Source organism: Neofelis nebulosa, chromosome 9, assembly GCF_028018385.1.
Source record: "Neofelis nebulosa isolate mNeoNeb1 chromosome 9, mNeoNeb1.pri, whole genome shotgun sequence".
NCBI classification, from domain to species: domain Eukaryota; kingdom Metazoa; phylum Chordata; class Mammalia; order Carnivora; family Felidae; genus Neofelis; species Neofelis nebulosa.
This window is the reverse complement of record NC_080790.1, coordinates 49,835,761-49,863,625: the sequence shown is the minus strand read 5'-3', so window position 1 is coordinate 49,863,625 and position 27,865 is coordinate 49,835,761. Positions and strand designations below refer to the sequence as shown.

The 27,865-nt window shown below is 45.4% G+C and overlaps 1 protein-coding gene across 3 annotated transcripts; it reads left to right on the top strand.

Moving 5' to 3' along the window:
- The first annotated feature begins 15 nt into the window (after window positions 1–15).
- On the top strand, window positions 16–27,508 carry SEMA4F (ssemaphorin 4F). 3 transcript variants are annotated; one of them, XM_058683576.1, is made up of 14 exons: window positions 16–310; window positions 2,584–2,735; window positions 3,397–3,456; window positions 3,690–3,788; window positions 8,715–8,808; window positions 19,089–19,208; window positions 19,304–19,455; window positions 20,127–20,305; window positions 20,516–20,663; window positions 20,789–21,011; window positions 21,150–21,259; window positions 21,374–21,534; window positions 24,874–24,932; window positions 25,161–27,508. In XM_058683576.1, the coding sequence occupies exons 1-14, from the start codon at window positions 166–168 to the stop codon at window positions 25,769–25,771; spliced, it is 2,313 nt and encodes a 770-aa protein (XP_058539559.1). In that variant the 5' UTR covers window positions 16–165; the 3' UTR covers window positions 25,772–27,508. The 3 variants fall into 3 exon arrangements, with proteins under 3 accessions (XP_058539559.1, XP_058539560.1, XP_058539561.1); XM_058683578.1 differs by lacking the exon at window positions 16–310 and adding an exon at window positions 1,926–1,997; XM_058683577.1 differs by lacking the exon at window positions 3,690–3,788.
- Window positions 27,509–27,865: the final 357 nt, after the last annotated feature.

Here is a 27,865-nt window from a genome sequence, read left to right as displayed (position 1 = left end):
ACCATTAGTCCCTTCTTGAAGAGGCGGAGCTGGGTTGCGTTCTCCTCTGGCCGACGCAGGCCGAACCGGACCGAGGAGATTCGAGTGGGGCCGAGGCCGGTGGCACCGCGACCCAGAGTAGAGGTGGCAGGGCGCGCCCCACCCAGCGGCCAGGCGGAGCCTAAGATGCTGGCTTTTGCCAGGCGGCCCCGCCCGGGCTCCCAGCCGCCTCCGGCCTCGCCCTTTCCGCTGCTGCTGCTGGCGGTGCTGAGCGGCCCGGTATCCGGCCGCGTTCCCCGCTCGGTTCCCAGGACCTCGCTTCCTATCTCAGGTAAGGCGTGGGTGCCCTCGCCCTCAGCCCTTCGCGCCGCTCCCGGGCCCCGCCTGCAGGTGCCGGCACCCACCTGCCCTTACCTACAGCCCGGGCAGGCGCTCTGGAGCCCCTCCGCGCTGCGCACCGAGTCCCGCGCCGCCCACGCCCCTCCAGGACCCAGGCGGGACCCCCACGCTGTGCTGTTCCGCAGCATCGCTTCCCGGCCTCGCGCTTCGGCTCCCATGACACGCCCAGGCTGCTCCTGCTGCCCCTTACTGGCAGGACCGCGAGAGAGTTAAGCCCCTCATCGTGCAGAAGCGGGCACTGAGGCCCAGGGAGGGGATGGAGGTTTCCCCGAGGTCGTCCATTTCGGGGAAAGGACTCCCTTATTCCCCTCTGCCCAAACATACACCTGTGTCCCTCACGCCAGCTTGATGCCTATTCTGCTTCCAAACTCATTGGTCCTTCGTTCTATTCCAGCCACCCATCCTTCTGATGACCAACTCAGCATCTCCATCTGCCCACTTCTCAAATCTATTCCCTTATCATTTCTACCTCCCTGCAGGCTTTTTGCCTCGCTCGAAGCCCTCATCTCCCTAACCCACTTCCCAGGCCTCTCACAGCTCTTACACCAACTCCCATTGTCTGATACACGATCCGTGGATCCAACGTAACCCTCTTAACTCCTCAGCATTCCGTGCTTTCTCTACCCATTCCCTACATTGAATGTTGGGAAATCATTCAGTGAGTTGATTTAAAGTTGTGTTTAAATGATTTCTAAAGTCTTCAGAAGAAAAAAAAAAAAAGAGGGAGGAGATTTGGTCCTTTGAAAAGATCTGGAAGAAGCCAAGGGATGCCACCAGGCTAAAAATGGTCATTGGAATGATTCACACTTTAAAGGCTCTCTGCTGAGGTGGGCATGGGCATGGCCATGGACCTCGTTTTCTTTTCAGTGGGCACTGAGTGTTAGCACCTAGTGCAGACCCAGTGAAGTTGAGAGGGCAACCTGTTGGCAAAAATTCGCAACTGGGTGATAGTAATTTAGAGTCTAAACTTCAGCCTAGTGACATAGGGTTACTTTGAATCCAGAAGACAAAGTTGTGGTCAGAGCCTGGGGTTGGTTTGTGCTGGAGCAATAGCCACAAAATGGCATTGAGGTTGATAACCAGAAATTCAGAGAAGTCTAGATAGCAAGGTGAAACAGAGTTGGGGATACGAGTGGAGGTTGGGTGTTCCAGGGCTTATAACGAGCATGAGAGAGTAGGCAGGTCCAGCGCAGATTTGAGTATGGGTGTGGCAGGATGGGGTGGGTGGGGCTCCATACATCAGCACATCCAGGAATGAATGGCTGGAAGCCATTCTGTCAAGTCTTGAGGGTAGCTGAGCAGATGAACCAGGTAGAGCAGAGCTGTATTGGTACAAGGATAGGGGCTCCAGAGTGAGCTAAGAAGATAAATTCCTGCTAACTTATTTGTTATAATCTTTAAATGGAATTTTGAATGATGACACTGAAGTTTAGACTTGGCCCAAATGGAGCACATGCCTAAGGAAGGAAAAAAGGAACCATTTGTGAAACATGCACTATATGTCAGTTGCTTCTACATATGTCATCTCATTTAATTCTGTCAACAAGCCTGATTGGTGGTGTTTACAGATGAGGGAAGTGATGCTCAGGGCAAGTAACTTACTCAAGATCATACAGCTGGTAAGTGAAAGAGCCACATTTAAACTGGGGCTGATCCTTCTCCACAGCACATTCTCATGCCCACTTTTTCCCTCTTTGGGTGGAAATGGGGTGGGGTTGGGGAGGACAAGAGCAGTGAGAAGACAGGAGATAGTCTCCTAAAATGTTGGCGAAGAGAGTGAATCATTTCCCTTCCAAGTGAAAACAAGTTACTAATAAGTAGTTATTTTTTTTTTTAAAAAAGGAAATTTAGAGAAGAAGGTACGTGTACTTCCTATAGGTATTTTCAAATTATGTATCATGTTGCTATGGATAGAAATTACAGACTTAGTATTTATGCTGTTATTTTAATAAAGAGTTTTATTTTTATAGAAAAAGCATACTTGGCTGCATTGTATGCTAAATATTCTGGCCTCATCAGTTATCTATCTTTGGGGAAGTTAGATGGTTGGCCTGTCAAAGCCCTGTTTTTACCCTTCATGGCTGCTAAATAAATGATACTTGGAAGAAAACAGAAATTGAGCCCTTTGGCTTTGTCTTTGTGGACCCAACCCTTATGAAGCAATGGCTGATATCACTCTCCCCTCTCACCCTCTCTTTCTGCCAGAGGCTGACTCCTATCTCACCCGGTTCACCGTCCCTCAGACATACAATTACTCTGTCCTCCTTGTGGATCCTGCTTCCCATACACTTTATGTCGGCGCCCGGGACACCATCTTCGCTTTATCCCTGCCCTTCTCAGGGGAGAGACCCCGCAGGGTGAGAAATGAAAGTGGGGAGGACCCCAGACTCCAGAGCATGTGGTTAGATCCACAGTGTTATGAGATGGGGTGTGTGTTTATAATAACTAAATATGGAACAGCGGTGGTGGTGGCAGGGGGGAGTGTCGGTAAAAATGAATATAGGAAGAATATTGGCTTCATTATCTCAGCTAAGGGTGATGGGAGGGGGTCATGGTGACTGGGGACGTTATGAGGGAGGTTAATGCTAGAGGAGGCCACAGTAACCAGGTTTCAGGTGACAGTGGGCAGAGGAATCATTAGAATCACATTTCTTTAGGGCAATAGCTTTTAAACTTTTTTTTATCATCCCTTAGTAAGAAATATATGGTACATTTTGACCCAGTACAGGAAGTGTGTATTTAAAGAACACATTCTTGAAACAGTATCTACTCTCCTGTATGTGATACATTCTGATATATTCTATGTCATTAAAATTAAAAACAATTGATTTCATTACTCATTAATGGGTGGAGACCTCCAGTTTGAAAAATGATGCTCTGACTGAAGAGGCGGGGGCTGGGGGGTGGGTTGTCTCTGAAGTTCTCAAATTGATGGTGGTAGTGGAACTGTTTCACCTACCCTGACTTGGAAAGAGTTTGGGGAGAATCTGGGAGAAACAGTCACTCCTCCTTTCTCAGATTGACTGGATGGTCCCTGAGGCCCACAGACAGAACTGTAGGAAGAAAGGCAAGAAGGAGGTAGGTATGAATCCTGACCCTGTCCCAAGTGTCCCATTGAGACCTAGTTCCAGCCCTGGTTCTGTGTCTGTCCCCTGCAGTGCTCCCATAGCAGTGGGCCCAGGCAGGGGCTCTAACACCATGTCATCCCCTGTCATCTCTGATCCCAGAGCTGTATCTAACTGTCCTGACACTACCCTGCCTTTCCCTGTACCTGCTGCTTCTGATTCTCTCTAATCATCTCTGACCCCCAGGATGAATGCCACAATTTTGTCCAGATTCTCGCCATTGCCAATGCCTCTCACCTCCTCACTTGTGGCACCTTCGCTTTTGACCCGAAGTGCGGGGTTATTGTGAGTGACGGGTGGGAGGATGGGAAAGGTCTCCTGTGAGTGTCCATGACAGGGAGCATGCTTAAAGCAACACTTGTGCATGAAGAGCATTGGGGGTGAGGGATGTCTTTGCAGGGTGGGGGTAGGAGTGGGAGGGCGAGGCAGGTTGTCTGTAGAAGGTGAGGTACACAGAGTGAGAAGAGAGAAGAGGGATGGTGAAGGAAATTAGGAATGCTAGCTAGGCTAGGGAGAGGATAAATTCAGGAGAGACTTCCAAGGCTAGTATCTCATGTTTCCTTTGTCCTGTGTATGCTTTGTCCCAGCAGCCTAGATCCATTTCTTAATCAGCATAATCCATGCCTGCTTCTTCCTCCCAAGGTGGGTGACTGTCTTCTTCTCCCACTGCTGACTTCATTCTGCGCAGGCTGTGACCCTCTGCTCTCATGGCTTCTGAGGTCACTACCCACTAATGTAGTACTTGCTGGCCCATATTCTGGGTCTTGCCTTCAAAGCGGGCACTTTGTCAGCCATCTCTCCTTCTAGGTTCTGTTCATTGCTGCCGGAGCCCTGGGCATCTTCACCCTCATACTCAGGCAGGCTTGGTACATATGCACCCCTAATCATATCTAGCTAGTCATGGCTTCTAAAGTTACTGGGACTGGTAGCATCTTAGGAAGGTTTTAATGCTTTTGAACCCTCAGCTTTTCCCATCAGTTATCCAACAGTCAGTTACTGGTCCTCTGCCAGTATGCACTTGTGACAACAACCTGGGATGAGTCAGAAACCTCCCCTATTCTTTGTATTCAGTGGCTTCCCTTTCTGCTCCAAGGAGCAAAAGGAGGGAGTGCGATGACTCTCTCTCCTGACCCTGATCCTTAGCTGTAGATTTTGACTTGATCCTTTTGCAAACTGCAGTACTCCTTGCCACTTGGATCTTATCAGTGTGCATCTCCAAACCCCTCCTTGCTGAAGGCCATCCTCAGGTCTCTTGTTTCCAGTGTTATGACTGTATATGTTTGACTGCCCCGGTCAGTCCCTCTCGGCTGGCCCTGGGGTCAGTTGGGCTTATGTTGAGTCCTTTTCATAATGTGGACGAGAAAGACTCTCCACCCAAGGTGTGCATAGCTTCCTCATCTTGGCAAGGTTTCCAGGTCAGGGTGGTATTGAAAATCTCTATATTCCATCAAGTAATGTTGAGGGTATAGCTTCCCTACAGTTCTTACAAAGCTCAGAAAGTAGTGTGGAGCTGCCATCGCCATATCTGTCTTTTTCCAGGCTGCACACACTTGGGGAACCCAAGGGTGTGAATAGCAGCACCATGGCTTATAGACAATATGATCACTCCAAGTTAATTTCCCAGGGCCTTCTATTCTTCCTCGGCTGTCTGAGGGGACCCTGATGGTTGTTAGATTCTAAGTATCTGGACATAAAATGTTCTGTACGTCCTGTCAGGATTGGTGTCACTTGGACTCTTATCTACTCCTGAGAAAAATCAGTAACCAGAGTAAAGCCAGGGATCTGTGTCCTGCACTCCCATGACTTTTAGCTCCTTCTCTGAACACTCCTATCTAGCAGGCGTATGAAATGAAGGAGCATCCTTTGGTCATGGCTTGTTTGTAGGAGAATGTAGGGCACAGACCCCCTGCCCCCCAAATCAGCTGTGTTAACACTTCAAGCCATATACTAAGACTGACCTCTAGACTTCCTGAAAGTTCTCTTCTGCCTTTACTGTCTTATCCTGCTACCTGGCACTCCTGTCTGCTTAAGGAAGTTCTTGCCTCAATCCTTAGTGCTAAACCTCTCACATCCCAGACTGATGACTTTGAGACTATGTATAACTATTATGTGAGAGCTTTGACTAGCTGATCCAGACACAACGACTCACTCAGAGTTGATTGCTCAGAGAAATGAAAGTTCTTACAAAGGAAGTTCGAGCACTGGACCTACCAGCTCTAACTAAAAGTGAAGTTCTGCCATTGAGTGACAGTTCATTGGAGGAAAACATATTTTTGAGAGAGAGAGAGAGAGAGAGAGAGAGAGAGAGAGAGAGAGAGAGATTGAGCATGTGAGTAGGGCAGGGCAGAGAGAGAGGGAGACAGAGGATCTGAAGCGGCCTCTGCACTGAGAGTGGAGAGCCCAATGTAGGGCTCGAACCCATGAACCATGAGATCATGATCCCAGCCGAAGTCAAATGCTTAACTGACTGAGCCACCCAGGCGCCCCTGGAGGAAAATATTTTAGTTTGCTTTGTTGAGAGAATTCCAGCAGTTAACAGAAAAATGCTAGACTTAAACAACAATAGCAGTGACAAGATTTTGCATTCAGTTGAAGATGTACTCTGTCCCAGGCTGGTGCTGGGTACTTTACATTCAAAATTGAATTTAGTTCTTATCACCACACTATGATATTTAGGTATTATTTATTTTCATTTTACAAGCAAAGAAATGGAAGTTCCAAAATGTTAGGTACCATGTCTAGTATTATATAAGTGGCAGCGGCAGAGCCAAGATTTAAATCCAGGTGTGTCTGGTTCTGCCCCACCCCCTGGTCCTTCTAGTCCAGTCTGCAGCACAGACGACCTTACCTGGTTTCATTATCTTGTGACATTTGACCTGTTTCGTGTAACAGGGGCCATCTTTTCTTTTGTTTTCCCCCTAACCACCTGGGGAGGGTCCTTTATATGTTTTATACCCTTCTTGGCCAAAGCCAAAGGATGGATTCCAACCTTACAGCTTGGTGAGAACCTTCCTACCTAGCTGTGTTTCAGCTAGCGAGACTTGCCTCCACCACAACTGATGATGCAGTGAGGAATCTCAACACTCAGACAGAGACTGTGGTCGAGTGGTCTTGCCCCCTTCAGACCCTAATGAAATGTCACTTTGATAAGACAGTAAACATAACCTATCTGGTTAATAGGAGTCTCACTTGCTGAAAGATTATAAACCTAGATAACACAATGATGCCATCTGGGGAAACTGTAAGAGGAATTGTTTCATACTTCAGTAAAACATACTGGGTTTTAAAGGGGCTGATAGACCATCTCTGTGAGGAAGTCCAGCAGTCAAGTGCCAACACAAACTAGAGATTGGAAGGCATCACACCTTCAGAGAATTTGGGCAATAATTTGCATAGAAAATCTAGCTGGAAATGTAAGAATGAGTGAGGTCATTGAAATATGTGTGACAAGGACTAAGGATTGATCTTTATGATACATGGTTAGGGGCTAGAAAGGAAAATAGAAACTACCAAAGGAGATAGAGAAACAATTAGATAGGAGGAGGATGGTAGAATTCCAAGAGAATCAAGACAATATTTGAAGGAGGGAGTGAGTCAAAAATATCAAATACAGTACAGCCTAAAGATTAGGAGGGTGAGCATTGAGAAAAGGAGTCCTTGATGAAATGTAAGGGAGTAGTTTTAGGCAGAGGGATGAGAAAACACAATTTGTTTTCTAGGAATAACAAGTGACCCAGGTTTGGTTAGAAGAAAGTATTCATTCTGAGAAGTATTAGAAAGTAAGTAATTTTGACTAAAGTGTTTGTACTCTAGGCAATGGTGGGCCATTTTGTCACTCCCTTACTCAAAAACTTATCAGAGTAGTGACTGATACTGTAGGAATATTGATCTGTGAGGGGTATGTAGAGTAAATTGGGGGCAAGGCTAGGCAGTGTGGAGAGGAGGAGGTTACTGCTGTAGTTTAGGTGAGAGGTCACAGATGGGCCACAGCAGCATGTACTAACCTTTGTCCAAAGTGCCCAGACATCTTAGTAATCTCTCACTGTCATCCATCATTTTCTCAGGCTAGGCTGCTCCCACTGCCTCACATGTGAGATGCTTGTGCCCCTGTGGGGGCAGAAGACTTTCTCATTCCAGAAGACTTTCTTGACCCAGTGTTCCCTTTTTTTGAGACCTCAGATCACATCTAATTTTAACAGGCCTTCTTCAAGGCTCTCAGTAAAGTAAATCATTGCTTGCCAACCATAGCAAATAGATGAGCAGTCAGAATGGGTCAGTAGTATACTTACACTTAGGGGATATAGATCTACGTTCCCACTCCAACTGCCATCAGTGTAGTTAGTCTCCAGCAATACCATATGCCCTCCCTAGTGAACTAGAGGTATTGTGTCTGGCTTTTCTATGCCATAACTTTGATTCCTAAGCAGCCACAGTTAACTTCTCTGCCAGTCTTAGGTTGACATCATCCCTGGTTGACATTTTTAGATGTTATCTTGAAGCGCTCTCAGTGCTGGATGCTCAGCTGAGGTAACTTCCAGCTGGCCCTGGTGGAACTCTTACATCTCTCGCCCCTGTCCAGGTCAGTCCTGCTGTAGTCCCTGGATGAAGAAGGCAGTTACTTGCCAAATCCTCAAATTCTTATCTGAGTTTCAGGTCTTTACTGACTTTACAGATTCCCTTCCCCCCTTCTATGTTTCCTTGACTCTGGTCTTGTCTTTCATCCTTGGGTAGGAGTAGGGGGAGTATGGCCCTTCTCTCTAAGCCCCTGCTTCCGGTGGTCTTATATCAGCCTGAACTATTCTTTACCCTTCCTAAGAGCTCTAGCCCTCAGGAGACTTGCTTTCTTCCCTTTGTCCCCCTTGTCCAGTCACATATTCTCCAGCCAGTTGCAAACCCTAGCATTTCAGAGGAAAGATCTGCCCCCTCAGCCTCTTAGCATCTTTTAAGGCTGTCTGTGGTATTCTTTCATCAGGACATGTGGGTTTTGGAACTAGGGGAATGGAGGGAAGAGGAGCAAATGGATGAAAAGAGGGATGGCAGAGATGGGAAATGACGGGGTGGGTGGGGGAATCAGGAATAGACTGGGAGTATGGGGATGGTAGCGGATGGGGATGAATGGAAATTGAACTGTTCTTTCCTCTGACCATCTTTGTAAGTCTCATCACGAACCTCCCCATGACCCTAAACCAATTGCCCCCTTCTGGTCTGTAGGATGTGTCCAGTTTCCAGCAGGTTGAAAGACTTGAGAGTGGCCGAGGGAAATGTCCTTTTGAGCCAGCTCAGCGGTCAGCAGCTGTAATGGCTGGTGAGTGGGGAGAGCCCAGAATCTGTGGCTCCTTGCTGTAATTGCCTCCTTCCCCACCCCTGCTGTTGGGATTTCTGTGTCCTTTCTTTCCTTTCCTTGCAATGTCTATTATTCCCGTGTCTCTTTCTAGCCTTTCCTGTTCTTCCCACGGTGCCTGTGTCCTCCTGCTTTTCCCCAGATTATTATTCCCCTGGGTTTTCTCTAGAGAATATGTCCTCTGCACCTCTAGTATGAGTGTTTGCTCTGTTAACCTCCTTTTCTTTTCTCATGGTGTTTTCCCCCTTGTTTCTAAGAGGAATCTACTACAATGCATATTGTAATAAATTTGGAAAAAGTATAAAGAAGAACATAAGAAATCTTGTAGAACAGCACTGTTCAAAAGAACTTTGTGGAACAATAGAAATGTTCTATGTCTGTGCTGTTTAAAACGATAGCTGCTAGCTACATGTGGCTCTTGAGTCCTTGAACAATGTGACTAGTTTGGCGGAACGAAGGAATTTTAAATTTTATTTAATTTTAGTTTAAACAGAAATACCACATGTGTCTAGTGTCCACCATCTTGGCACAATTCTAGAATATCAGAAAACCACTGCTAATATTATGGGGTATTTCTTTCTAGCTTTTTAAATGTGTGTGTGCACACGCATGTGCACTCATGCACATATATTTTGCTGGCCAGTCCTTTGTTGCTCAGAGGAACCAGTCATCAGTAATGACTGTTAATTCCTGCTGTTACTTTTGACCCAGCTCTATACAGTTGTTCAAGTATGGAATGGTTCAATGACAGTTTATGCCCAAATGTTTTCTGGAGAATGACTGCCTGATCCTTAGGCAGCCACAAAGTGAATTGTTTGTGTGCCACGTAGCCTGTATTTTAGGTCAGATCACCCCATGTACACCCTTCAAATTTAGTGAGAATCCGGCCATATTCTCACAATAGTACAAAACAATAAGGTTAATAGAAATTTTATGAGCATGTGTGTATTATAAAACTTTTTAAACAGATTACTTATTTATTTTGAGAGAGAGAGAGAGAGAGAGAGAGAGAGCAAGCACGAGCATGTGTGCAAAGGAGGGGCAGAGAGAAAGAATCCCAAGCAGGCTTCGTGCTGTCAGCACACAGCCAGACATGGGGCTTGAACCCACACACTGTGAGATCATGACCTGAGCCGAAATCAAGAGTTGGATGCTTAACCGACTGAGCCATTTTAGGTGCCCCTATTGTAAAACTTTTAAATGTCATGCTACATGGATTTAATTTTGAATTTTGTCATGTAATTTTATATCATAGTCATTTCTATACAATTTAAAATTTTTTGTGAAGAAATTTAATAATATGATACTACTTATTCTTTGAGCATACCACAATTTAATTAAGCAATCCTAAATCACTTATGTAAGTTTAATTTCCAAGTTTATTTAGTTTACCTCAAAATTTTTGCTATTACCCATAAAACTATAATGAACATACTTGTGCATAAATTTTTATCCTCATGTTAGATTATCTTGAGACTCCTGGGAATGGATTACTATATCAAAGGGTGTGAACATTTAATGGCTCATTATTTGTTGCTAATTGAGTTTTTAGAAAGAGTGTACCAATTTACACCCTAAATCAGCAGGAATGAGAGTGTTTGTTTTTTCTCACATAATTTTGCTAGAATCATATTGTCATTTTGAAAATCTTTGCTAATTGAGGCTAAAAATGGCACCTTGTTTTAATTTGTATTTCTTTGAATATTAATGAGGTTAAACATTTTTCACGTTTTAGTACTTATTTTTATTTCTTCTTTGGTAAATCCTCTGCTTGTATTCTTGGGCCAATTATTAGATAGAATATATTTTCGAATCTATATTTTTTCTCTTGTGATTACATTTTTAAGTTAAATCTTTTCCCAGTCAGCAGATAAATTTTTTCTTCTTACAGGTTTTTCCCCCAAACATTTAACTCTTTGATCTATTTGGAACTTACTTTTTTTAATTTTTTTTTTAACGTTTATTTATTTTTGAGACAGAGAGAGACAGAGCATGAACAGGGGAGGGGCAGAGAGAGAGGGAGACACAGAATCTGAAACAGGCTCCAGGCTCTGAGCTGTCAGCACAGAGCCCGACGTGGGGCTCGAAATCACGGACCGTGAGATCATGACCTGAGCTGAAGTCGGACGCTTAACCGACCAAGCTACCCAGGCGCCCCTATTTGGAACTTACTTTGATGAATGGCATGAGATGGAGATCTAAATTAATTTTTCCCATTTAGTTGATCAGTTGACCCAGCATCATTCATTATACTGCTTTTTTTCCTCTTCACTGACTTACTTTTGCTGTGAACTTTATTGTAAAATTAATTTTTACCTATTGTTTTGGATTCCATTTTATGAAAGACAAAAATTGGGATACAAGATCTAACAGTGACATTTTTTTTCTTATGTATGACTTTATAGGAAAAGTCTTAAAAAGCTAGCTATACAGATGAAATCACTCTTAGACAGTTAATGACTTCCCTTCTCTGAAAAGTAATAAAATAACAAAAGTGTTTGAAAACGAACATCAGGTATAAACCTACTGCATACAAGATTTGTCATTTTTGTCTTTTATCTGCAATTGAAATTGACAAGATCTTGTTAATAGTTATACATGTTTGCATAAAACAGTTTACTCAATAGTTTTCCTGGCTTTTTATCAAGCATCTTTGGCAAAACTCTGAGCCAGTCATTGGCTCATTAAGAAAGATTCATCAGTTTTAGAAATGATGAATATCTCTTGATTCTACATAATTTTTTATCAACAAGATGAATTCTCAATTATAACAATCTAAGGCAATCGATTAACGTACTTTCTTTGTTGCAAGCAGGGATCTTTATATCTAACCTTCTGCATGTAATTTCTCTGTGTTCTAGTCAGCAAGTGAATTCACATTAGCATGTGGTTTGACAACACAAATTTCATAAATAAGATCATTGTATGACAAAAAACATTTTTCTAAAAGGAAAAACATTTTTTAAGAGGGTTGCAAATCTTTTTTTTTTTTTCTCCAGGTAATGAAATTCAGGTTGCTTTCAGCTGATAATTGATGGTTGGAAATAGTTCTAACAGTTTAGAATGGCTAGCTTTCCCATGCCTCTTTCTGTCTTAGATCCAAATCATAGTCAATCCCAACATTATACACTGTCCTCTGAAGTTTTTGCTTTATAGGGCTATAATTTAAGTTTCTTTAAATTTGACTTAAGTGCCAATATTTGGTTGGAGTTTTCAATGTTGATCTGTTAAACCCTGCTGTCCTTTTGTTTTGAAAATAGCGGTCTAGAAAATAGTGGCAACATTACTAGAACCAAATTCGCAGTTAGGGTCTATGAAAATGTCCTTAAGAATAATGGAGGTATTTTGACATAAAAAGAAGAGCTTTTAGTAATGAAAATATTAGAATATAATAGCAGGAGTATCTCTTGTTTTAAATTATAAGAATTACAGTGTGCATTATAGATAATTGAGAAAATACAGAAATATATAGAGAAGGAAGTGAAAAGTTCATTGTAATTCAATCATCACTAGGTAGCCACTATTATTATTTGTATTTTCTTCGGCTGTGTCTGTGTGTATATTTGTAACATATTGGAATTATTATGCATATTTCACTTAGTATTGTATACTGAACATTTTGTCATAGTATTAATTACCCAAAACATGAGTTTTGGTGATTACGTACTCCTCTTTCACTTGAATGTAGCCCAATCTATTCCCATGTAATTATACATTCAAAATTTAAAATAAATTATTGCTTTTATAAATAATGCAGTGGAAGAAATCTTTTCACATAAATGTTTATGTAAATCCTTTACATGAATCTAATTAATTGCATATGAGTCAATCTAGAAAGTAGAATTGCTGGGCCAAAGGGTGTAAAGGCTTTTGTGATACTTGGTAGATTTGGCCAAATTGCTATCCAGTTAGTCCCGCCAGCACTGACAAGAGGACCTCTTCCATTACACCCTTGTCAATCCCAAGTAATATAGTTTATTTATTTATTTTTATTTTTTAACTTTTTAAAATGTTTTTATTTTTGAGAGAGAGAGAAAGAGTGAGCACGAGTTGGGGAGGGGCAGAGAGAGAGGAAGACCCAGAATCCAAAGCAGGCTCCAGGCTCTGAACTGTCAGCACAGAGCCTGACGCGGAGTTCGATCTCGCAAACTATGAGATCATGACATGAGCTGAAGTCGGAGGCTTAACCGACTGAGTCCCCCAGGCACCCCCCAAGTAATATAGTTAATAAACATACAGTGACCTCTTCCAGAGCCCAATTTTATATGTTTTTGCTTGCATCGCCATTAGTGAGGTTGAACAACTTTTCATGTGTTTATTGGTACTTGTATTTATTTAGGAAAAAGTCTCAAATCTTGTTCTTCAAATGTGACATTTATTTGTATTGCGCTTAGATCAAATTAACAAAATTATCTCCGTATTTCTATTTGCACTATTCCAGTTTGGAAAAATGCAAATATTTTGACAGTAATGTTCACATTAGCCTAAGAACACTGGCATTTCCTTCTGTCTCCTTTGGGGGTCTTTGTCTTCCTCTCATCCTTTCAGTGTTGTGGTTCCTTGGACCCCCAGTCAAGGTCCTATTCTCTTCTTATTCACTGCAGTTGTGATCTCAACCAGCTGCGTGGATTCTGCTTCCACTGCATTCTGATGCCCCCCCAGACATTATCTGGAGCTACAGACCATATATCCAATTGCCTTCCAGACATCTCCACATACATGTCCCACAGAAATCTGAAAATCAGCGTGTCCCAAACTGAGCTCATCATCCTCACTCATCTCCCCCAAACCTGCTCCACCACTAGCGTCCTCTCCTCTGAGTGCATAGTGCCATTGCTTCCTCTCCCCCACCCCTGCCCCAAGTACCCAAGCTGGAGACAGCAGTCAGTTATCCTCGGTTCTCCCTGTCACACCCTATAATAAATAGGGTTTTTATCAAGAAGAGCAGAAGGAGGGAGGTTTTGTTCTTTCTCTTTCAGAATCTGCCCTGTGTTTTATCTCTGTTTAATCTCATTGCATCTTGTGATTACTGCATCTGCCAAGAAGCTTTGCAAATGTTTCAGATGCACTGCATGCTGCCAGCATTTTAGGGTCAAGCTTCCTTCTTAAATTTCAGTGTGATTGTCCCAAGACTAGCATGCACACACTGAAACAAGACACTTAGAAATCCTAGGTAACCAACAGAGGGAAAGGTAGAATAAACACTGCATCTCCAACTATCTAATTATGTCCTCATTATAGACTGTTATTTAAAAAAGAAGTGTCTAGCTGGCCTAATCCTTAGATAAGGGAATAGAGAATATTAGGATAGGAATTATCTGTCTTGCAAATTTCTGACCATGAGAAGAAAAGGGAGTGGAGGAAGGCCAGAGCATGTTTAAAATCTTTTTTTTAAAAAGCTAATGAGGGGCGCCTGGGTGGCGCAGTCGGTTAAGCGTCCGACTTCAGCCAGGTCACGATCTCGCGGTCTGTGAGTTCGAGCCCCGCGTCAGGCTCTGGGCTGATGGCTTGGAGCCTGGAGCCTGTTTCCGGTTCTGTGTCTCCCTCTCTCTCTGCCCCTCCCCCGTTCATGCTATGTCTCTCTCTGTCCCAAAAATAAATAAAAAACGTTGAAAAAAAAAATTTAAAAAAAAAAAGCTAATGAATGATTATTCCTATTGTAAATCTTCTTTAGAAGTGGCCATTTTTTTTATATTAAATGTAATTTATTGTCAAATTGGTTTCCATACAACACCCAGTGCTCATCCCAACAGGTGCCCTCCTCAATGTCCATCACCCACTTTCCCCTTTCCCCTTTCCCCCACCCCCCATCAACCCTCAGTCTGTTCTCAGTATTTAAGAGTCTCTTATGGTTTGCCTCCCTCCTCTCTTTAACTCCCCCCACCTTCCCCTCCCCTGTGATTCTCTGTTAAGTTTCTCAGGATCCACATATGAGTGAAAACATATGGTATCTGTCTTTCTCTGCCTGACTTATTTTACTTAGCATAATACCCTCCAGTTCCATCCACATTGCTACACATGGCCATATTTCATTCTTTCTCATTGCCAAGTAGTATTCCATTGTGTATATAAACCACATCTTTATCGATTTGTCAGTTGATGGACATTTAGGCTCTTTCCATAATTTGGCTATTGTTGAAAGTGCTGCTGTAAACATTGGGGTACAAGTGTAGAAGTGGCCATTTTGATACCAGAGTGAAAATTTGAACCCCCAGGGTGTAGTGAGACACTCACTGCCATGGTGGCATTCTAGGCTGTTGGTGTTGGTTGCTAGTACACCTGGGAGGCCGATGTCACAGGCTTTATGCTTGGGTACGTAGAGATCTATTTCCACATGAATGTGATTTTTCTTTGGCTGTGATTCTTTACTTTTTGTGGCTTTCAATCCTTTTCTCCCCCAGTATTTCTAAAATTAAAATATCTTAATTTTTTGAGTTATAAAAGATGGTAACTACAAAAAATATTTAGTGAGTACAAAAAAGTAGAAAGGAGAAAATAAAAATCATTGTAATTCCATTGATCAGAAATAAATATCATTAACACTGTAGAGTTATGGCTCCTTCCAATCTTTCCTATATCTACAGGCATATATACATATATATATATTTTTAAATAGGGTTATATGATACCTGGTGTTTTTTTCCTAACCAGCTTGCTCACTGAATTTAGCACTATGGGAACCACTCTCTTTTGCACATCATCTGTTGCCAATAACAAATGTGTGTTTTAATGTTTACTGAATTGATTCATTCAGTACTAACTTGCCACAATTGCACTTACAGGGATATTTTATTATAGGAGCAATCCAAAAGAATATTTGAAATTGAGACTATCCTGGAGAATCGAGGGCATGTGGTGATCCTGTGTCCTCCTGTGGACCGTGATGGCCGCTGTTCCTTCTCCTCAGGGTGTGTGTGCGTGCGTGCATGCGTGTGTGCGTGTGTGTGCGTGTGTGTGTGTGTAAGACTGTGTTTCAAGCCCCTTGATATTCCTGGAACACCTGGAACCCTACTACTTCCTCCCAAAGTGTCTGACCCCTCCTGCTGTCCCTTAGTGTCAGTGACCTTCTGCTCTTTCTCTTTGAGTGAGTGTGCTCTTCTGCAATTCTAGGCTCCGAGTTTCTGAATGCCCCCATTAATCTCTTAGAAACTTTGGGGACCTTTTACCTCCATCCACTGCTGGGTCCCTGGAAATCATTTATGACTGTTGCTCCCCATCCCCCGCAACCCCCACACCAAATCATGTTCCTAAATGTTTGTAACTGTCTCTTCCACACATCTCCCTCAATTCTCAGGGCATCCATGACACAGCTTCTGCCAGGGTTTTAAGTTTTATAGTGTTTTGTGTACAATGCTTGTAGGGAGATTTTTCATTGTAGCTCTGGCTTCTGTATCAACTTTCCCCCCACCTTGGAAGTACAGAAGATTGGCTCGTTTGCTCCTCCATGTACTGCCAGACTATGTCCCTAACCTGTTTTTCTCCTTCCTGAAATGCTCTGGGAGGGAATGGGGTGCCATTTTGTGGTCCACATAAGGAACCACAACTCAACATGCACTGAATGCCGGCCATGTGCCAGGCCTATGTGTGGCTCTATGTTTGTGTTGCATTTAACCCTTAGTGCTGCTGAGTGGAGGGCCTTATTATCTCCATGCTGTATTTGCGGTACCTGAAGCTAATTTGCCCAAGATCATACTACTTGTAAGTATTTAGGGTCCAAAGCCAAGCGTTCTGAGCTCCAAAATGTTGGGACTTTTTCCACTGCCCTCAGAGGGTTTCCAACTCTTTTTGCTTTGTATAAAGTATTTTTGAAAATAGGGTTATTTTTCCAGTGCCTGAGACATGCAACTTTGCTCAAGCATCTGTGACCCTAGGATAATTGTGCTTTCCCCAGAGTGGCCCTACTCACTACTGCTTCCTTCAAGGTGCATGAGCCCTCATAGCTCTTGCTGGGCTTTCCATGCACTGGCTTCTAAAACACCAGCCTCTCTTGCTTCTCTAGCCTCTCTCTGACTTGATTTTCCTAGTTGTCTTCATGTAGCTTCTCCCCTTAAATGGTGGTATCCCCAGGGATCTCTTCTCACTTTCTCTTTCTCCCTGGCTGTCATATTCATGGCATGGCTTCAGCCCAATTCCCAAGTTGCCTACTGGCCCTGTTGTGTAGGCCCTTCTGTTTGATTGCCTTCCAGGATCTCTGACCAGATGTCCTGAGGAGACTGCAACCTTAGCACGTTCTACATCTGAAGTTGCTTCCTCCCCAACTACCTCCTTTATGGGACTTCTCCTATCATTACTTGCCTTTGCTCATGGTATCACCCTGTGCTGTCATTCATCGTATAAGCTGGAGACCTTAAAGACATTATTTTGTTCCATTCTTTCACATCTCATATTCAACTGATTTTCAAATCTTGTTAATGGATTCTGCCGCAGAAATATCTCCCCAGTCAACCCTTTTATTCCCCCTCTGCTGCTACCTTAGTTCCGCCCCTTCAGTCTTGCTTGGATTGTGTGAATGGCCTTTTAACTACCACTGTCTTCTTAACACCCTGGACTGATTATGTCACTCTCTTCCTCAAGAAAACCTGCAGCTGTACTCTTCCCTGTAGGATAAAGTCCACATTGCCAGGCATGGCAGAGCAGATTCTTATAATTGGGTGCCCATCTTTTCACCTGCAGCTTATCTCTGCTCACTAGTCTCACAGCCCCCTGGGCCCTGCCAGAGCTGCAGCCACGGGGAGTGCCCATATCCCTGAACATGGCTCCTCTTGTTGCCACCTGCCTGTCTTCCTCCCTGAAGTCTTTCCACCTGGCAGATTGCTCATTCCTCAGCCCCAGCTCAGATGTCACCTCTTGGATGCTGTTCCCCCCGTTAGATGTGTCTGGGTTCTCCTCCGTGTTCCCCTCCACATCTGTTAGTCCATGCCTCCTGGAATCTGATCACATATTTGTCTTCTAGACTCAAACGGGAGCTCTTGGGGGCAGCAATGTGCTTAACACCTGGCACAGTGGCTTCTGTGCAGTAGGTGGTGAAGGAAAATGCCACTCTGTCCTGTCCAGAGCTCCTGTGATACTTGAAACTCCTCCAAGGGGTCATGACCTTCTTTTACCCCTGGAGCAATTTTCTCCTAGTCTGAGCCTTGTCTGTGTTACAGGGTGGCTATGGTTGTCTCACATTCCGCCCACAGGGCTGCACCTCCCCTTCCTTCAGAGTGTGTGATTTCTCTCCTCTTCAGTCCTCACCATCTGTAGGGCGCCTCTGCCCCGGCACTGTACCAGGAGGGACGAGCTGATTCCTCCTCATTGCTTCCTCTGGCTGGCCATGCAGTATTCATTAATCCCCCAGGCTGCTGTTTCCCGAAGTGAGGTTTCTCAAAGTGAAGTTACACATTAGGGTAACTCCTACTGCTTGTTTGAAACTAGTTCTTGGGCCATCCCCTAACACTACTAAGTGAGAATTTCTGGGCCCAGGGCCCAGGAATCTGTGTTTCGATCAATTCCCCAAGTGATGCTGGTATACCCTAAAGCTGTGACTTATTCCAGAGCAATGTCCACCCCCAATCAGAAAGAAGACTAGTTCCGTCAGACATTTACCAGAGTGGGAGAGTGGAAGTAAGACTGGGCATACTGCAAAGCAAACCCCCTTCCTGGAGAGTCATAGTATAATTAGTACATTATGGGATAGAAGCATACCGAAAACACTGACAACAGCAAACAAACCAACAGACAAAAAAGCCCAATTTGCACAAAGGCAGCCTTTATTTTTCCTTCCTGCACATTAACGTTCCGACAAGTTTCCCTTAACGCATGTTGCCTTTACTGCCCCAGAGCATTTTATGTCTATGTGGATTTTTTTTTTAAATTTTTTTTAACGTTTATTTATTTTTGAGACAGAGAGAGACAGAGCATGAACCGGGGAGGAGCAGAGAGAGAGGGAGACACAGAATCGGAAGCAGGCTCCAGGCTCTGGGCCATCAGCCCAGAGCCCGATGTGGGGCTCGAACTCACGGACCGTGAGATCGTGACCTGAGCTGAAGTCGGACGCTCAACCGACTGAGCCACCCAGGCGCCCCTGTCTATGTGGATTTTAAGTGAGATGTTGCCTGTCAGGTGCTTAGCAGTGCCTGCCATATCACGGGCGCTCAGCTCCTAGGGTTCCTGCCCCCTGCTTTATCCTCTGTGCTGCCTACAACCCCTTTTGCTTCCCTCAGTCATCTCTGACAGCTCATCTCCTCCCTGTCGCCCTGCAGGGGGGGTCCTGTATGCTGCCACTGTGAAAAACTACTTGGGGACGGAGCCGATTATCTCCCGGGCTGTGGGTCGCACTGAGGACTGGATTCGGACAGAGACCTTGCCATCCTGGCTTAACGGTGGGGAGAGGGGGCAGGGTGCATGGGGGACAGAGCTGGCTGAGGCCGGGTGGCCCCAGGCTGTGTCTGGTATCTGAAGCCACTGGTCTCCCCAGCCCCAGCCTTTGTTGCAGCCGTAGCCTTGAGCCCAGCCGACTGGGGAGATGAAGACGGAGATGATGAGATCTACTTCTTCTTTACGGAGACTTCCCGAGCATTTGACTCGTATGAGCGCATTAAGGTCCCACGGGTGGCCCGTGTGTGTGCGGTAAGACCACTGTACTGACTGTCTGTCATCTTCTGCTCTGTCTGTCCTCTTGTCTTTTCCTTTCTGGGCCCCTGTTTTTGCATCTCTCCTCTGTCTCCTTTTTTTCCTCTGCCTTGACTCCTTTTCTGGGAGTTGGGGGGTATGGGGAAGGGCTCTGGCTTTTCACCCCCATAATTACCATTGTGACACACTGTCCCCAGGAGGTGGACTAGTGGAGAGGTAAAGGCAGGAACTGCAAATAGAGTCCTGGGTTCAAGTGCTAGGTCCACCAGTTCCTGCCTCTGTGACTCTAGGCAGGTTCATTAGCATCTTTGAACCTCCTTTGTAAGGTAGAGTATTAATGACCGCTAGCTATAAGGGTTGTTTTGAGGACAAAATGAGGTAACTTATGTAAAGCATGTAGGACAGTATTTCAAAAGTGCACAATAAACTTAGTCACCATCATTGTTGTTGTGACCTTTTTCACCCTGTATCTCATTATCCCATGCAGTGCTCTGTATCGTCATCCTTGCATTTCTGTGCATCTGTCTTCCCATATGTCTGTGTCTGCCCTGAAGACAGGGGAAACCTATATTGGTGTCCACAATGTTGGCCTTCTAAGGCCACACACAATGTGGCCTTCCCACAATGTTGGCCTTCTAAGAAGAACTTCCCATGTGCTTGTCACCCAGGGAGACCTTGGGGGCCGGAAGACCCTCCAGCACAGATGGACAACATTTCTGAAGGCTGACCTGCTATGTCCAGGGCCTGAGCATGGCCGGGCCTCCAGTGTCCTGCAGGACATGGCCATTCTTCGACCTGAGCATGGATCGGGGACCCTCATCTTTTATGGCATCTTTTCCTCCCAGTGGTGAGGATGTCCTGGTGTGGAGGAGAGCTACAGGGTGGGAGAGACATGGGGATGGGTAGGCTCTCCCTGGAGCCCTGTTCCTTCTGCCCTGGAGCAGGATGCATGGCTCCTTGGGTCATGGTCCTTGCATTTCTTCTGGGTCATCTCCTGGGATGAGTTGCTGATTCCTAGTTCCCTCTAGATATGTGGCTCCAACCTGTGCTCTTACAGGGAGGGGGCTGCCATCTCTGCTGTCTGTGCATTTCTACCACAAGACATTCGGACAGTGCTGAATGGTCCCTTCAGAGAGTTGAAACATGACTGCAACAGGGGACTGCCTGTCATGGACAATGACGTACCCCAGCCCAGACCTGGAGAGGTGAGGGGGCTGAGGCATCTCTTCCCTTCACACCTGAATTGCTGCATGAGAGAAAGGGCCCAAGTAAGCATCACGGAGACTTCCTGGCCCCTGGGAAACTGTCACCCATCCTGTGTTTCCTCTAGTGCATCGCCAACAACATGAAACTCCAGCAGTTTGGCTCATCACTTTCCCTGCCTGACCGTGTGCTCACCTTCATCCGGGACCACCCACTCATGGACAGGCCAGTGTTTCCCGCCGATGGCCATCCCCTGCTCGTCACTACAGATACAGCCTATCTCAGAATTGTGGCCCACAGGGTGACCAGCCTCTCAGGGAAAGAGTACGATGTGCTCTACCTGGGGACAGGTACATTTCATAGTCAAGTGAGTTGCCCATCCAGTGCACACATGCCCCTGTCACAGAGAGGGTCCCATACATATAGGTGTCAGAGTCCCAGGCACAGGTATAGCTGTCATTGTGTCTTGCCCCTTGCCTGCTTCCTAGAGGATGGACACCTCCACCGAGCAGTGCAGATTGGAGCCCAGCTCAGCGTCCTGGAGGATCTGGCCTTATTCCCTGAGCCACAGCCAATTGAGAGCATGAAATTGTATCAAGTGAGTTGTAGATTTTGGAGAGTTTGCTGGGGGGACATCTGAGCCCAGATCCAGTTGGTTGCCCTGAAGTCTGAGAGATCCAGCATGTTCTTCTTCCTCACTGCTTTTCTGTAGAACTGGCTCCTGGTGGGCTCCCATACTGAGGTGACACAAGTGAACACAACCAACTGTGGCCGTCTCCAGAGCTGCTCAGAGTGCATCCTGGCCCAAGACCCTGTGTGTGCCTGGAGCTTCCGGCTGGATGCGTGTGTGGCCCATGCTGGGGAGCATGGAGGGTGAGTGTCACTGCACTGGTCTCCTGTCTGCTGTTTCAGGGTACTGGCCCATCCACATGTTTATGTCTGTTTCTCATCTGTTAATGCTGCCCTACGTGTGTGTGTGTGTGTGTGTGTGTGTGTGTGTGTATTCTGTTTGTGTCACTTGTGTGTCCATCTGTCAGTCCCATACTGATTCATGTGTCTGTCCATCTGATGCTGCCTCATCAATGTCCTTGCCTCTTACGCTGACCTTGATCAACCTCCAGGTTGCCACACACTTCTCAGTTTTCATTTTACAAGAGCTCTCAGAAGTGTTTTCACAGTTGACTCCTCCTTCTTTCCTTCCTCGTGCCTTCTATGACTCTGCATTCTCCTGGGCTTCCTCCCTCTCCTACCAGTCTGTGTCCCTTACTGACTCCTTTTCTATCCCACTTATGAATGTTGATATTTCTCAGGGTTCAGTCCTTCTCTTTACACTTCTGCACACTCTCTAGGTGATTTCGTTCCCATTATCTTCAACACCAACTGCTGGCACTGAGTGCCAGTGACAACTACAGATGAGCCTTTAGTTGAGCTACGGAATCCCCTATCTAACCACCTACTTGATCTTCCTTTTGGATGCTTCACAAGCAACTCAAGCTTAGCAAGTTTTAGCATGCACTGTTGTTTCTTCTTTCCTTCACACGCTCCTCCCATGGTTTTCCTCATCTTGAGAATGGGATCTCCATCCTTCCAATTTCTCCAGCCAGACTTGCCCGCACTGTATTATAGTTTGCACTCTAGCTCCACCTGTGATTTCCTCAGTTCATAGCCACTTCTCTCCATCTCTGCCACTATCACCCTAGTCCAAGCCATCATCACTTCTTGACTGGGTTATTCTAATAACCCCTTAATTGGTCTCCTTTTGACCATTGGGGGATCCTACCATCTATTTTCCCCTTAGCAGATAGTTTAAAAATCATATGTCACATTGAAGCAAATCCCTGGCATCATATTCATAAAATATTTCAATATGTGTCTCTACCAGATAAGGACTCTCTTAGAAACATTTTATTATTGGGAATTTCAAACATTCAAAAACAGAATAACATAATGAATTCCCATCATCTGTTGCTCAGCTGCAACAACTATCAACTCTTTGGCCAATCTTGCTTCATCAATACCCTCACTCACTCCCAGTTATTTTACAGCAAATGTCAAACATCATGTCACTTTATCCATATATCTTGCAGAGTACGTCTTTAACACAGAAGGAATTAAAAAAAATAAGCGTATTATCATTATAGTACCATAAACTTAATGTCATGAAACATCCCATCAATGTTCCAATTTCCTCAAGTGGGTAGACTTAAAAATAGTTGCTTAAGTTAGGATTCAAATAATGTCCATCAATTGCAATTAATTGAGGTGTTTCTTTTCTTTTTTAAAAAAATTTATTTATTTATTTTTGAGAGAGAGAACGCACATGTGGCAGGGGCAGAGAGAGAGAGAGAGAGGGAGACAGAGAATCCCAAGCAGGATCCATGCTGTCAGCACAGAGCCCGACTTGGGGCTGGATCCCATGAACCATGAGATCATGACCTAGGCCAAAATCAAGAGTTGGGCGCTTAACTGACTGAGTCACCCAGGCGCCCTGATTGATGTGTTTCATAAGACTTTAATTTTTTTTTAATGTTTATTTATACTTTTAGAGACAGACACAGCATGAGTGGGGGAGAGGGAGAGAGAGAGGGAGACACAGAATCCAAAACAGGCTCCAGGCTCTGTGTTGTCAGCACAGAGCCTGACGGGGAGCTTGAACTCACAAACCCTGAGATCATGACCTGAGCCGAAGTCGGAGGCTTAACTGACTGAGCCACCCAGGTGCCCCAAGACTTTCAATTTTTAAGTAAGATTCCCTTTAATGAAGCATTTTTAATTGATTGCTTAGAAAGTATTTTTTCAAAACTGACTTTGAGATTTCCTATGTTGAAGCCCAGTTAATCTGCAGTATATTTGTACATATTGCTGAACTGTAAGGTTACCAGTATTTTAGAATTAAAAGTACTTGTTTTGGGGATCTGTTTTTCATTAAGAACTTTGATCTGGTAGTTTCTCTTGGTAGAACTCTTAAATGTCTAAGACAAGGCCAGTGCTTCATTGTTTTAATATCCATTAAAATAAGAACTTCATTGTTCTTGGGTATACTGTGTACTTGAGCCTCAGGGTCCTCTTAAGATATAAATGTGTGTGGGGAGTGTGGGGTATGTGTATATGCTAATATATTTCTTGGTAATACAAGAAATTACCAAGTTGGTGCCTGTATGCACTCTATGCTCCAAACCTCAATTCCTACAAGCAAGAAAGACTATGAAGTTCCTGTAGCTATAGCCCACATATGGCCTTCCCATGTTCCCCACTCTCAGCCAGACCAAGTGACCTTGGTTTTACCCAGAAGGCTGTAATGTATTCATACCAGTCTTGGAGCTCATTTCAGATGCCTTAATTCATGTTGAAGGAGTTCACACTCAAATGGAGCCTATCTTTGGTTGAGGCTTTTGGTTGATCTCCACTGACAGCTTGATAGAGGTCTCCCTCTGGGGAGTGGTGAGGTTTTCGGAGTGAGCAGTCTATCCTGCTGTCCCTCTGTCAGACACAGTCCACCCACATCCTGGAAGTGCCAGGATTGTGTTGTTTGAAATATATCCATTAGAGGCTAATAGATATCAACAGTTGTTGGAGACAGAATGGTCCTACTTAGAGATGAACAGCTTTTATGAAACAAAAAGTCACATCACCAGCCCTCACAGAATTTTTAATGTTTATTTTTGAGAGGTGGGGGAGGGGCAGAGAGAGAGGGAGACACAGAATCCTAAGCGGACTCCAGGCTCTGAGTTGCCAGCAAGGAGCCCAATGTGGGCCTTGAACTCACAAGCCATGACCCTCACAGAATTTTGATTAACTTGTATAGAAAAGAAGTTTTCTCTCTAACAGAAAAAAAGTTAACTGTAGTTTTTATGGACTTCTTTTCCCCAGAGAAATCTTGTGGTTGTGGATACCCAGATAACATTTCTTAGAAGGTTCCCATGTGTTTTTTAAAAGCACCCTCCAAACACTTTTCCAGCACACCTAGTGCAAATTTAATTCCCTGTGGTCTTCTGGAAATATCTGTAGAATTGGATATGGCAAGTGTCATGAGGAGTAAAAGGGGTATCGGGGGAAATTTTATTGATGAAGAGGATGTTGACTGATAGTTTCAGGAGTGATTTATGAGATGGTGGGAACTGTAATCTCATTATGTTACTGAATGTTCGGTGGTACTGAGGAAGGTAGAAGGGGGTGTTGACACGGATTTACCAAGTATTCTCTTCTATACAGGTTGGTCCAAGACATAGAGTCAGCGGATGTCTCATCTTTGTGTCCCAAAGAGCCCGGAGGTCTGTATGGTTTAGGGAAATGTGGGTGGAGTGGGTGAAAACGGGCTAGAATGTTGTCCATTTTGGATCCGCTTTAAAAATTGGAAGATTGGGCAGCCGGTGACCCATGGCCCTACTTTTTATCTTTGTCCCCACGACCCCTTATATCTGATATCATGCCACATTTCTCTGCATTACATCCCAGCCGGTAGCATCACCACCTTTTGTGCCTTTGCTGTCTCTCTGCAGAACGCCCAGTAGTGTTTGAAGTTCCTGTGGCTACAGCTGCGCATGTGGTCTTGCCATGTTCCCCAAGTTCAGCATGGGCGTCCTGTGTGTGGCACCGGCCCAGTGGAGTGACTGCACTTACCCCCCGGCGGGATGGGCTGGAGGTGGTGGTAACCCCAGGAGCCATGGGTGCTTATGCCTGTGAATGTCAGGAGGGTGGTGCTGCCCGTGTGGTGGCTGCTTACAGCTTGGTATGGGGTAGCCAGCGGGGCCCCTCAAGTCAGGCCCACACAGTAGGGGCGGGACTGGCTGGCTTTGTCCTGGGGGTTCTTGCAGCATCCCTGACTCTCCTTCTGATTGGTCGGCGTCAGCAGCGACGGCGACAGAGGGAACTTCTGGCCAGAGACAAGGTGGGCTTGGACCTAGGGGCCCCACCATCTGGGACCACAAGCTACAGCCAGGACCCTCCCTCTCCTTCTCCTGAAGATGAGCGGCTGCCCCTGGCCCTGGCCAAGAGGAGCAGTGGCTTTGGTGGCTTCCCTCCCCCCTTCCTGCTTGATCCTTGCCCGAGCCCAGCCCACATTCGGCTCACCGGGGCTCCTCTAGCCACATGTGATGAAACATCCATCTAGGGCAAATGACCGCTAGTGCATTGGTAGCCCCTGGAGGGGAATGACCATTAAGATGCTGGGGGTAGTGGGCCTGGAAGACGGTCATGGCCTCTGGGTTCTCTTTTGGTCTTTGTGTAATCACTTAGACTTCGTGTCTGCCTACTCTGGGCCTGGCTGGGCTCTGGCCCAAGCCTGTGCTTGATTTCCTGATTGCCATGCGAGATCAGAGCTGCCCTCTCCAGCAAATCAGGACTTTTCCCATGCCTGCCCTCTGAACCGCTGCGACCCCTTCAGCCTTGGCCCCCCATCTTGGGCCCATTAGTTTGGGGATGGGGAGCAGAACATAGCTATGACTTTGCCTTCTGGTGGGCCCTGGCCGGAAGGAAGGCCCCTAGAGGTGGTGTGGGGCTAGTGTGCATTGATCTTTTTGTTCATTCTCTTTAGTTTATTGGATTCTCTGTGGGGAGTGCATGATCCCCATGTCGCAACATGAAATATCTGCCCTGAGATGTCCCCCAACCCAGTTTTCCTTCTTCTGTAAAAGAGTGTGTGTATACACAGGTGTTCGTTGGAGGCCTGGCCACATGTGCATGAATGACTGGGCCAATGCTCAGGTGTACTCATGAGGGGTCAGGAGGGGAAGGTGGGAATGGAGGCATTGCCTGCAGAACTTCAGACCCTGCAGGCAGTGAAGGAATGGCTTTCCTTTCTAAAAGGAAACAAGCCACCACCCCATCCCCATCACCTCCTACAACCCTTCTCTTGAGTAGAGAAAAACTCCCCAAGTGACCTTTTGGGTGGGAAGGACAGCGGTACATGTGACCCCATCTTTCTCTTTGTTTTTGCCTCCTGGCTGCCACCACTGCCACGCACAGCTGTTCTTTCTCTGGCTGGAGTACAGGCTGGACCGCCTTCTTTGGCTCCCATTTAAAAAACTTCACAACATTCTAAGTGTAAGGGACAACAAAAGGGGAATAGTCATAGGAAGTAGAAGTGGCAAAAAAATAGGTTTGTATCCGTGACTTTACTCAGGTTGACACCCTCGCCCTAAATCAGAAGTTCTCCACCTGGGGTCCATGGACTCCCTGAAATCATATGCAAAATGTTGTCTGTACCTGTGAGTCTGTGTTTTTATGGGGGTGGGGGGTTATGGCTTTCATCAGATTCTCAAGGCCTTAACAAAGTTAAAGGACCACGCCTCGAGGTCGCCACACATTGGCCAAGCTGAGGGGTGCCACACAGCGGCAGCTCTTCCTGCCCCACCATCCCTTCCCTGTGGCCCACCCTGGACTTGCAGCTGCTGGATGCCCTCTTGTTTCTCCCATCCCTGGAAACTGGGCTCTGTGTGTATTTGAAGATACTGTCAACTCCTACCAAACATAAAGACCTCTTCCTGCTTCACAGCTCCCAGATGCTCTAGGCTTCTCCTGCTCAGTCCTGGTCTTGGCCTGTGTATGTGCCTCATTCATCCCTGGTGGGGGACCCCCTTGAGCTCCAGTGAATGATCCAGCCCTTCTCAGTTGAAGTTTCAACTCTACTTACCTTGGCAGCAGCCTGTGAACTACTCAAAAGAGTCCCCTTGGGTTTGGGGTTATCAGTGGCTTTGCCACTAATAAGTGTATGATTTTCAGCAAGTAATCTAATATAGGAACATTGGTTTACTCATCTGTAAAGTGGGGATAATAATACCTACCTCAGGGTTGCTGCAAGGATTAAATGGGGAAACATGTAAACAATAAAGCGCTATCTATTCCAGTAGATGTTGTTATTATAAAAGTTGACCTATCGTGCCGTAATCATATAGCTTAACCATATGATAACCATGACACATGCCATCACTTTAAGCTCCATTCTGTGGAATAAGGATCATTGCCTTACACAGACATCTTGTCCTGGATTGTCTCAGGCCAGATCTTAGCTGTTGGTGTCCAGGTTTTGGGAGGCAGGACCTGTAGTTTTTATAATCAGATGTGCCTGAACTTAGTGACTTTATTAGTCCTATATGAGAATGGAAGAAGTCTTTGTGTTCTTGGGCTTATTCTCTTGAGATTATGGGTTTGTTCCATTTTTGGGGGAGGAGGAAAGGTGAGGAGATGTCAGAGGGGCCTGGGGTCT